The 11,740-nt window shown below is 37.8% G+C and overlaps 1 protein-coding gene across 1 annotated transcript; it reads right to left on the reverse strand.

Annotated features, from left to right (window-relative positions):
* Nucleotides 1-3,064: 3,064 nt before the first annotated feature.
* mmp9 (matrix metallopeptidase 9) lies at nt 3,065-10,882 on the reverse strand. The gene is made up of 13 exons (XM_086069307.1): nt 10,623-10,882; nt 9,236-9,474; nt 8,971-9,119; nt 8,572-8,700; nt 8,322-8,495; nt 8,026-8,199; nt 7,033-7,206; nt 6,732-6,887; nt 6,448-6,649; nt 6,233-6,366; nt 5,513-5,663; nt 5,308-5,411; nt 3,065-3,762 (listed from the first exon to the last, which is right to left on the reverse strand). Exons 1-13 carry the CDS (start codon nt 10,761-10,763, stop codon nt 3,653-3,655), a joined length of 2,037 nt encoding a protein of 678 aa, XP_085925433.1. The 5' UTR covers nt 10,764-10,882; the 3' UTR covers nt 3,065-3,652.
* Between the last annotated feature and the right edge of the window lie 858 nt (nt 10,883-11,740).

Here is an 11,740-nt window from a genome sequence, read left to right on the forward strand (position 1 = left end):
CAGATTAATCACTTCTTATAATTTTGATTAATCATGATTAATCGCTTAATTAAAAAGGTTTTTGTAGCAAAATGTTTTGCCAAATTTTAAAGTGTGCCTGTCATGATAATTTTTCGACATTTTAAGTTATGAAGACATCTTCAAAATTTAACACCCACTGCACACGCTCATCCTCCTCTTTTTTAATCAGTTAATTGCTTGCATAATTTAAAATGGATAAAAAATGACCCACAATAGTTTGACATGAACAAATATTCTAAACGTCATACGCAAGCATTTATTAAATGCTTAACTTTAATGCATGTAGTTATGTTTATCGCTCAAACACAACCTGTGCTACTTTTAACGTAACCATCCGCTGTCAAGCTAAAGGATGAATAATTAATAGTGTGATTAATCTGCATTAATACATGATTAATGCAATATTTTTTTCTGATTAATTAATTAGTTAATGCTTTAACAGTGGCGATTAAAAAATGAGTCTAATTAATTACAGTTTTTATTATTTAATGAATCGAATTAATCGATTTTAATCTCAGATCTGCTAAAGGTCTCCAAATAAAGATTTTGAATTCTAGGACATTACAAAATTGTAGTGCATGACTAATCAATTGAATACACCAAGAAGAGAACATTTTAAATCCGCTCTTTTATTGTTGAAGTGTGGTTCATAGATGAATTTCAAAAGAAAAAGTTCAAGCACATCCACAAACCAAGCAGGCCAGGCATTATGCAAAAAGATAATTTAAACTTCAATTTTGTTCAATTTATTTTTTATTTTTTTTAACAACATTGAATCTAAACTTCCACAAGAAGAGGTTCGGTGTATGGATGTCATGAGATGAACTGATAATAGGCGAGCTATTGTGGTTTTTGGGTTAAACTAACAAACAGGTAATCAGGAAAAATTAGAGATTAGAAGGAGAGGAAAACAAAGATCAAAAGCTACAATATCTCGGTCATAACAACTCAAACCCAAAAGAGGAACTGGGGCTACAGTATCAACTCTAATCAAAAACCCACCCCAAACTAAGATTAAGGAACCTGACAACAGACAACTCCTTGAGCCAGTTGCTCAAACAAGCTTTACATTGTCTGGTTTACGCCAAGTTTGACTGCTTAACGGATGCGGAACAGCATCCGTACGGATGCCGCAAGGAAAAGAAAGCATTTGAGTCTGCGTGTCAATTCCCACCTGCTGCGGTGCGTGCGTATGCGGATCAGCGGAAGGTTTCTGCAAAGCTTCTATTTTTTCCGGGTTCAGCGTGTGGATTTTAATCAAGCTGAAGAAATGACAGGAGCCGGACAGGAAGTCAGGCGACGGCATCAAGGTAGATATGATTTCAAAATAAAAACGTTTGCAAACTCGTTTTTTGGAAGCGAGCTAACTAGATAGCTTATATATATATATATATATATATATATATATATATATATATATATATATATATATATATATATATATATAATCGAGTAATTGGTAATTATATTACATAGGTCATCCCTCACCTTTACAGAAGGCTGACATGTTTGGCCGCCATCTTTCTGCTATGGCTAATGGCCTGTCACGTGATGCGTGAGCTCCAATGGCACATGATCAAAACATCCAGAAACACTTGTGAGATCACATCACAACAGGGGTCACCAATCTTTTTGAAACTGAGGGCTACTGTATTTCAGATTAATGGCGAGGCCATCAATCAGCACTTTTGCTGAAATGACCTTAAAAGGGCAACTAAACACAAAAGCATTTGTTGGAAGAAAATACTGTATGTGCGCACACAACTCCAAACATCGTATTCTGACTAATATTGCATTTATGGAATAAGAATTAAACAGATGAACTCATCCATACCAGGGGGCTGCCATTTACCGTGACCGTCGGCGAAGACCAAGTTCCCTCGGGCTCGCGTTGCTAACGTCAAGTGACCAAACCCAGAAAGCAGGTGAGCCATGACGTTCGCAATGCAAGTCCGAGGGCACTTTGACGTCAGTTCCTGTCGAGAGCAGAGTCACCCCTAAAATGGCAGCAGACCGAGATGGATAAAATGGATGGATAATTCTGATGGATTCTTATTCAATGAACGCAATATGAATCAGAATACCAAGTTTAGACTCGTGGGGCACATAAACTACATTATGGCAATTTGAAAACAATTGTTGTTGCATTTAGTTCCTTTTTAATTATGTTAATATTAATGATGTTCATTCGATTCATCAAAAAATCTACAATGATTTAATAATTTGGGAAGTATATCAATAATCAACACTTTATTCCCATGAGTCTTTACAAACGTTTACCACTTAACAATACTCCGAGGAACTCACAATGTCCCATTCCGTGTTGTTTTTAGAACAGGCCGGGTGCCAAGTGGTGACTCCTGCGTCCCTGCGCCAAAACTTCCCTCCCATACACTTAAGTACATTTTATTTACATAGCACTTTCCACAGAGCGACTCATTAAGTGCTCCACATGGTAAAAATAAAGTCATACATTCATAAAATACAGAGCCAATTAGTGAATAATTAATTAATTAATTGATTATCATATAAAACTTAACAATTAGGCCACTATCTTCTATTTTCTTCTAATAGGCTACAGTTTCATGCTCTGCATGTTCTGCTTTGGTGGCGTTGAATTTGAAGCATCTCAAAAATGCAATGCCGCCACCAAGTGGACAGATTATATAAAGGATTGTGTAAATTGTTGTAAAGAGACACTTTAATACTTTGTTTAAATTAAAGTTCATTATATGAATGAATGAAGAATGAATGAGGTTATTGAATTCTTTTTAGGACAAATTCAGACAAAGAGAGATTCGAGTCAGTCTCAAAGTAGCTCAAGACAGGTTTAAAAGTAGATTGAAACTACTAGTTGGAAAGCACGTTTCCAAATAGTTTGAAAGTATTTCAAGAACATTGTATGTATGTTATCGAGTTGACGTGAATCTTGTTAAGCACATCAACTTTTGCATCAACTAATAAAATGAGGGGGGGGGGGGGTTGTTGAAAGTTTCATTAAAAAAAAAAAAATGCATTCTGGACTTTTTGATTCATTAATTGAGGTTTTTATTTTGAAAATACAGTACAACAAATACCAAAGAAATGAAAAATCTACAATAGAAATATCTACTAATGAAACCGTTTAGAAAGAAATGATGAGTAACATCACAATTCGAGCTGAATTTTTATTGCATTGAAAAGTTAAGAAAATACATAAATAATTTAAAGTGAAAGAGCCATGCATTGTAATTCAGTGCAAGTACTGGCTTTAAAGCCATAAAAACAGAAAGACAGCTCTTAAAAACACAAAATATGATAATACTACAGATGGCAAAACAATCAAATACTGTTAAAAATCTGCACCAGTCAGACACTTGCTGTATAAATAATTCAAACAACCTGGAATTGGACCCATATAGGATCTTGAATGATTAGCCTCCAATGCTGGCCATTATTATGCTATAATTTCACATATGATCATTGATCACATCAAGGGCTGTACTGTTAACATGTGTTTAAGGGCCAATGCAAAAAAATGTGTCACACCAGCCTACGCATAACCCAGGAAGTCACCAACCACTGCACGTAAACACTGACGTTCACTCTCCCTGATTCCAAGCGCGTTCCGATTCCATCGCGAGCGAGCGCTTCAAGAATCCGTGCATGACAGCAGGTCGTACTTGACGTAGCCCACACGGTCCACCTGCTTGCTCGCCGTCATGCGCCAGTAGAAGCGGTCCCAGTAGAAGTAGGTGTGACCTAAAGCAGACAAGTTTCAATTTGATCAATGAAATTCAAATTGGAATTCTTCAATCAGTAGCACAGTGTTGGGAAATGTAATGTTAATGTTTTAATGTGATTAAAACCAGTTTAAGAATACAACATAAAACATTTTTTAATTAGATTCAAGTAAAGTAGCATTTTTAAAACAAGTTTCAAAGTAGATCAAGGCGAATCTTTAGTGAAGCTGGTTTCAAAAGAACTAAACTATCTCAAAGTATACAAAACTGTTTGAAAGTAGGTTACAAGTAGTTTTGAGTAAAGAAAATGAGTTCTAAACTAGATTCGAACCCGTTTCAGAGTAGACTACAACTAGTTTCAAACTGGTTTAAAACTAGTTTGACAGTAGATTACACCAATTCTGGAATTACAATTTTAAGCAATTTTTTAATTATAAACACAAAAAAAACATGATGATGACCAGTTTGAAACTATATTAAAACTAGTTTCATTGCAGATTAAGTTTAAAAGTAGATTTTAAAACTATCTTGAGTCTAGATTAAACTGTTTGAAAGTAGATAAAAGCAAATAAATTAAAAACACTTAGAGAATACTTTTCAAAAAGTTTGAATTAATTTAAATTAGACAATTCCCCAAAAAGTTTACTAGTTTAGACTTTAGAGTAGTCCTACATAAAATAATAATTTGAAAACAGATTAAAACCCGTTTGAGATCCAAATAATGTTATTTTCCAAGTAAATAATTAAAAAGTAGATTAACAAGTACAGTAGCATAAGAGTAATTTGAAAATAGATTTAAACCTGTTTTAGAATACATAAAAAAAAAACGTTTAAATTAGAGTAGATTGGTTTGAATAATAAAAATAATTTCAAAGATGACTAAAACTAATTTAAAAGTAAAAATTTGGTAGTAAATTAAGACATATTTGAAAACAAATCAAAACTAGTTTGGATTATGTTTATAGAGTTTGAAAATAGATTGAAACCAGTTTGAGACTAGATTCAAACTAGTTAACAAATTAAGAAATTGATTAAAACCCAGTTTGAGAATAAATTGTAAAAAAAATGTTTAAATTAGATTGAGTTGTTTATAACTAGTTTCAAAGTAGATTAAGAAAAAATTGTGTGTATTAAACATTAGATTGAAAGTGGATCAAGGGTATTTGAAGATATCTTAAAAATATCTTGGCAGTACATTTAAAAACTAGTTTGAAAATAATTTAAAACAAGTTTGAGAATATATTTGTCTGTAAATCAACTGAAACCAATTTGAGTTAAATTTGAATTAGTTTCAATTACAGTGGTCATTTGAGAGCATAGTACATTTACCGTCAACAAATTTTAAAGTAGATGACAATCAATTTCAGAGTACCCCGTGTGCAAGTGATGCTTTTACATGGTCTTAGCATTTTGAAAATCTTTCTGTGTGTAACAGTGTGGCCAATGTTCATACAATTGCTCCCTCACCGAGCAAACAGAGTTAGTAGTGAGTAAGAAAGTGCAACATTGACTTTGATGCTATCCCACTGACACCAACCAACACTTACGTGAGCATGGCACTTACCGTTGAACTGGAAGACATCCTCAGGCTCGCTGGGCACGCCGCCAAAGGCATTGTATGTGTATCGTGGGTAGCCACTTTCAACCTTCTGCGTCTTCACATCGAGCCTGTATTGACATACGACAACAACAATAATGATACCAATATTAAAGTTGGGTCATCTTTATGACTCCATACGTTTTTTTTTAATTTATCAATTTGAACTCACCTCCAGTATTTATCCTCACTGAAGAGCAGAACTTTGGATTTTCCCTTCTGCAGCGCTCCTTCCACCGTCCTCACGCTGGCAGGGAGGCCGAGCTTCTCGATGTTACGTGGGCCCAGAACGCTCTGTCCTGTGTACGCCCAGAACTGGCGCCCTAGAAAGACCAGATATTGCTCAATGGCACATATTATATAATATAATATAATATAATATAATATAATATTATATTATATTATATTATATTATATTATATTATATTATATTATATTATATTATATTATATTATATTATATTATATTATATTATATTATATTATATTATATTATATTATTTATTTATTCATTATTATTATTATTATTATTTAGATCATGACAGGCAGTAGTACAATTACATGCTCTTCCATGAGATGGCAGCAGATGCAATAAATCTGTGTATCTACGCGTTACCATTCATATATTGTATCAGCTTCCTGTTCAATTAAGCAGGTCCAGATTTCATACTGACTGAGTCAATTTGTAAGTAAACTATTATAGTATATAGTAAATATTTTGAAATGTACATATAGGATTTTCTCTTCCGATACTAAGCTGCTTGAAAACAAGTAATCGCTCGCCTAGTCGCAACGCCCTAGCTCAGCTCCTGGTCATCATAGTGATGAAATCAGGACTTCATCTTTTGGGCTTTTGTATGTGTGTGTTTGTACAATTGATGAAGCTGACATACCAGAGAAGAAGTAGAGTTTTCCGGTGAGAAGGTCTTCAAAGGCGGCATCGATGACTGTCGGCAGTGCCGGCCAACGCTCGGAAACTCGATATGGACCTTTGAGCTCGCCTTTGCTGGATTTCTTCCAGTAATATCTAATGAACAAAACACATGAGAAACATGAGCTTATCTGACTGTTGCTTGCCTCGAATGTGACACCAGCTTGTTTTCTTTACCCGTCACTGAAGAAATGTAAAGTGTTTTTAAAGATGGTGATGGTGTCAAATTTGTTGACTTTGCAAACATCTTTGGTTGTGGGATCCACAGGTTTTGCGGTGGTGGTCGTTGGCTCAGAGACAACCGGGGTGGTTGTGGTTGTGGTGGTGGTGGTGGTGGATGTGGGCCGAGGGGGGGTGGGATCTGGGCCTGCCTTGCGGCCTGAAAACAAAAGCATGTATTACGAGATAATAGGCCATCTTGAATGATAAACATTTTGGGATCTTGATATCGCTTGTCTTACCGTAGAGATACTGAATGCCCTCAATGTCGTCTTTGTGTAGAGAGAAGTTCTCCACGTAGGTGTACATGGGGTACATGAGGGCCTGTCGAATGTTGGAATGATCCAGACCGAGCGCGTGCCCAAACTCGTGAGCGGCTACCAGGAAGAGGCTGTAACCTGCAAGGTTTGTGAAGGAAACAGGTAAAGGGTCACAAAATGCATTGTATACAAGATAGTTGTATGTCTGGGGTGCTTGCACAACCACCACGTGTGAAGTCAATTTTTTGGCAGCTTGTGTCAAATACATTCTTTAATTTCTCACCTCTATCACGACAGAAGCCCCATTTTTTGTCGCTGTCATAGCTGGCAGTGGTGGCGCACCACAGCTTGCCGTCACCGCGGCCCTCGCTGGTGCATTCGTCGTACTCGCGGTCCAGGAAGGTGAACGGGAAGTGGCACGGCTCCCCCTCAGAGTTCCCACCGGATACGGCAGTGTCTGAGGTGGATCAGTAACAATTGACGTAAGGTTTGGGAAAAATATATTTTTCACCCAAAAATTACATTTCAAATTTTAATCGAGTTTTAAATTGTTTATGTATTTATTTATTTAATATCAGTCTAATATTATAAATAATAATATAATATTATTTAATTTTGAGTTATTCATTCACTTACCTACTTATTATTAACTCATTCACTCGCAGCTATTTTCACTGAAGCAACCCCCTTCGCTCACGGCTGCTTTACTGGATTTTGACTGATTTTGCATGGCCTACAGAATATTGTGTTCTACTGCTATAAAAATATGGTAACTACCAAAAGAAAGATTAGAGTCTCTTCTTTCATCAGGGGGAAAAAGTACATTTCTTACAGTTTCAGCTTTGCAGCAATTAGCATTAGAATATAGTTCACAAATCTGTTTAAAACAGTGGGAGAAAGAGCTTTTTTTTCAACATGGCCCTGGTTGATCTCTTATACTCTGCTGCCACCTGCTGGTCGTTTTTGTAATAACTACTATTACTTCACCCGTTTTCTGCAGTTGAGAGGCTGCATCAAAGCCTTCTGTGTGCTCTTGTGTAAAAATAAATAAATAACAACAAATAGAATGTATTTATATGTTTTGGGGGACAAATGGGTTAATCTATTAATTTGAATTTTATTTACTTGTACACTTACCTACTTATAATATTTATTTTGTTTCACTTGTCTTTACTGCATGACTGATTGCTATTCCATGTACAGCACTTTGTATGCAGCAATGGTTGTTTTAAAGTGCTTTATAAATAAAGTTGAGTTTGCGGAATTGGACACAAACCTCTACTGGGACAGAATCCGTATTTCTTGTCCTGGTCAAAGTTGGCTGTGGTGGAACACCAGCGGTACTGGTCTTGGCGGCCCTCTGTGGTGCAGCTGTTGTACTCCTTACCCTGGAAGACGAACGGGAAGACGCAGGGGGCGGCGTCGGCGTTCCCATCAAAAGTGTACAGAACTGTCGGTTGGGCAGGAACAAAGTGGATTCGTGCATGAGTTTGACATCATCTTGAAATTCCATTCACTATTTGTTTACATAACAACTTGCCATCTATCTTGCTATCAGATTGTCAGACTCACGTTCACTCGGACAGAAGCCGTATTTTTTGTCCCGGCTAAAATCATCAGTGGTGGCGCACCATGGCAGGTTGTCTGTGCGGCCGTCGGTGGTGCACGCCGTGTAGGATTTGCCCTCGAAAGTGAATGGGAAGCGACAAAAATCTCCCTCGGCATTCCCAAAGTAAGTTTTCACCACTGTTTGGAGACAGGAGAGTACAAATCAACACGAGAGAGCAACAGAGTGAGGCCACCAACGGAAGACGTCAACTACCTGCTCCTTTTCCCAGCGTCCAGTTTTCATCGTCATCAAAGTGGGCGTCACCCTGGACTCCCTGGCCGGGGGGGTACGCGTGTGCCAGGAGGCCATCCTTGCCGTCAAAGGGGTATGGGTCGCCGTGGTCTGGAACCATCAAAAATGCTTGGCTTGTCAATTGTGGCCAAAATTTGGAATGAGAGCACGCCATTGTGCTTCTATATGCAGTATGTCCTTATATTGAATTGCTGTACTACAGAACGCTTGATCATGAAAATACTAAGTGGGCCGAGGTAAACAGAGCGGGTCCAAAAGTAGCCCACAGGCCATCCTTTGCCCACCACCACATCTGATTATCGCATTATTTGATCAGTAATGCCGCCAAAGATGAAGCCAATGGCATCGTGTGTGACGTACCGCTTTTTCCAAACGAAATCATGATGTCCGCCGTTCCTTGATAGAGGCGAGTGAACGTCAATGGGGTGACGTCACTCCAAACCTTGAAAGCTCTGGCAAAGGCGTCGTCAGTCACGGATATGTCCAAGTCTGGAGAGTAGTTCACAATCCTGTAGGGGGGGACGGAGGACCACATTTATCTCAATGGATTCAACAAATGTGGTTTTATACGTCGTGGTCCTAATACCACCTCTTCACTCTCATTAATTACGTTCCCTCGACTCACCTGTAAGTGACGTCGTTGTGGTCCCATTTGAGGTCTCCGTCGAACGTTTTGTAGTTGGCCACGTCGGGAAGGCCACAGCGCGGCTGCTTCATGGCCTCCAGGGTGGCCGAGTCCAGCTGACCCGTTTCCTCCAGTCCCAAATGCTGCTGCATGTTCTTCAGGGCCCTGGTGGTGGACACCATGGACTGGAAGCCGCTGCGCTGCAGGTTCTCCATGTAGCCAAACTTGGTCAGGTAACTCTGTGGATGCAGCGCAGCAGTTAAGTCAACAAGCAAGAATGGGCTGGGTGATTCATCCATTTTTTTTAGCAATTCATTTGGATTGTCATAACAAAAAAGAAGAAGAAAATGTTGTTGTTTTTTTGATTTATTGGAAAAGATATTACCCTGGGGGAAAAAAAGCACAAAATGGTGTCTTGAGAGCTTCATTATAATCTTTCCCCATTGAAATGAATGGAGTGTCATTATATGATCTCATATTTAAACCTCATAAGTGGGGTCACTTTTATTCCAAGGCACTTCTGTAGTAGCAAAATGAAGAAGAAAAGTTACATTAATTTGATTAAATTATTTTATATGATTATTTTATTTTTTTCTTCATCTAACTTCTGTAGTTCAAAGTGCATCTGACCTGAGGTGTGCTGTTTACACAAGTAACATGGCTGCGATCAGAGAAGAGCTCGTTGACAAAAGCACAGTCAGCATTGACGACTCAGCAACTTTTCTGACACCTACAGAGACTATAAAAATGAGACCAAAACCAGTTTAATTCTGCTGAGAAACAAACCATTTTCAACCAAATGAGACTGGAGGAAGACAATCACAGAATCAGAGGTGCTCAACACCAAACACTTAAATTTCCATTTAAATTTTTGATTTGAAATGTTTTGCCATTTTAGTGTGTGTTTTTTTTTCCAAGCAGCAAATATTTTGCTGTGGATGTTTTGCCTCACCTGTGCAACATAAATGAGAAGAACGTGAGAGAGCTAGAAGGGATGCGGCCTTATTCTTACACAAGGACCAGCTAAGCCATGCAGTTTTGATGGCTCATTTTTTTTTTTTTTTAATAGTTGAACGTCTAAAGTTTTAATGAGTTTTTTTTTTAAATAATGCAAATCCAAGTAAAAACAAATAAATCAAATGTTTGTTTTTTAACATCACTGTCACATTTTTTTTTCCTGTAAGGGGAAATTAATGGATCAATCTCAGAAATCAGATTTAATAATAATAAATAATAATAAAAAAATGAAAACATTGAGATTACATTTTCAGGCCAGATTGCCCAGTCCTAGCGCCAGGTGATTATTTCCACTTCTACTTCCCTGCACAGTTTGCGCAGCTTTGTGAAAACACTCTTATCTAGGCAACACGCGCCATCTGCTACTCACTTGTGCCAGCTCCATATCAGTCATGTTTTTGATGATGTCTCCTGGAAAAGTGACTTGGACCGACTTGAGGGGAAGGCTCCATCCTTCCCGCGTGGCGCTGAAGCCCCAGAGCAGACACACGAGCAAAGCGCAGGATCTCATGTCTGCGTAGAAAAAAAGTCAAGTTGAATCCGCTGAGTGTCCTCTTGTTGGCGTCTCGCCGCTCTTGTGTCCCTCTTTAGATTTGCGGGGCTTTTTATGCAACTTTGCTTCTTAGTCACTTCACCTCATTCTCCACCCTCCAGCAACCTCAAACCCTCCCACTCCAAACACTTAACGCAAGCTATCAGTTCAATTGCCTCCAGAGGGAATTTCCCAAATATTCACGTTTGACTTTGCAATAAAAACAACAGCTGAGGATGGCACTTGTGAGGAGGATAAGTGGGCCCTGTGGAAAAATACACACACAAAAAAAGTCATTTGATTTTAACCGAATAATGTGATTAAATATGGTAAACTGATATAATTGTACCCACTTCTCCAGTAGTGGTTTTAGAGGGGGAGGACAGGGCGGGCCAGTGCCCCCTTACTTCCAAAACTGGACCCCCTTCTTAAGTTTCATATACATATATAAAAAAAATCCATTAACAATGTTTATTGGCACCTTTGCAACCTTTGTTTTATTTGTTGCCATTTCTCCCTAAAAAAATGGTTCATTAAAATGTATGTATTCATGTATTTAAAAAACAAATAATTTACTGTATATATCCTTTCATTTTACAGAATTTTTTTTGTCCGATTGTTGGAGGCCACTCATCATGTCACACGGCTGGATCACAAGTTTTTTTTTAACTTCACTTTTTCATAAATAGAAAGGAATTTCCTGCTCAGCTAAAGTTGGGTATGGAAAAGAAAAATGTTAAAATTAGGATAAATAAAAATCGAGTGACAAAATATTCCAAAACAACACTTTGTTTGCATGAGCTAACGCTTTGCTTCTCTTTCTATACATGCAATACTCCTTCCTCTTTCTTCGCAAGTCATTTGTAATGATGAGCTTCATCATTACGTTGATGCAATATGTCACCTAGCTGACTACATCATCAAGATGACACAAGCCACCACTTGCCTCATTTGGT

The sequence above is a fragment of the Leptonotus elevatus genome, chromosome 2 (assembly GCF_054856555.1).
Source record: "Leptonotus elevatus isolate MCC_2025b chromosome 2, RoL_Lele_1.0, whole genome shotgun sequence".
NCBI classification, from domain to species: Eukaryota; Metazoa; Chordata; class Actinopteri; order Syngnathiformes; family Syngnathidae; genus Leptonotus; species Leptonotus elevatus.

Bases quoted from the DNA above. Each gene is read 5' to 3' on its own strand.
- mmp9 (XM_086069307.1), bottom strand. From the start codon at position 10,763: ATGAGATCCTGCGCTTTGCTCGTGTGTCTGCTCTGGGGCTTCAGCGCC. The intron at 8,701-8,970 runs GTACGTCACACA...TGATGGTTCCAG, and splicing joins GATTTCGTTTGGAAAAAGCG to ACCACGGCGACCCATACCCC. The intron at 7,207-8,025 runs GTTTGTGTCCAA...GATCCACCTCAG, and splicing joins CGGATTCTGTCCCAGTAGAG to ACACTGCCGTATCCGGTGGG.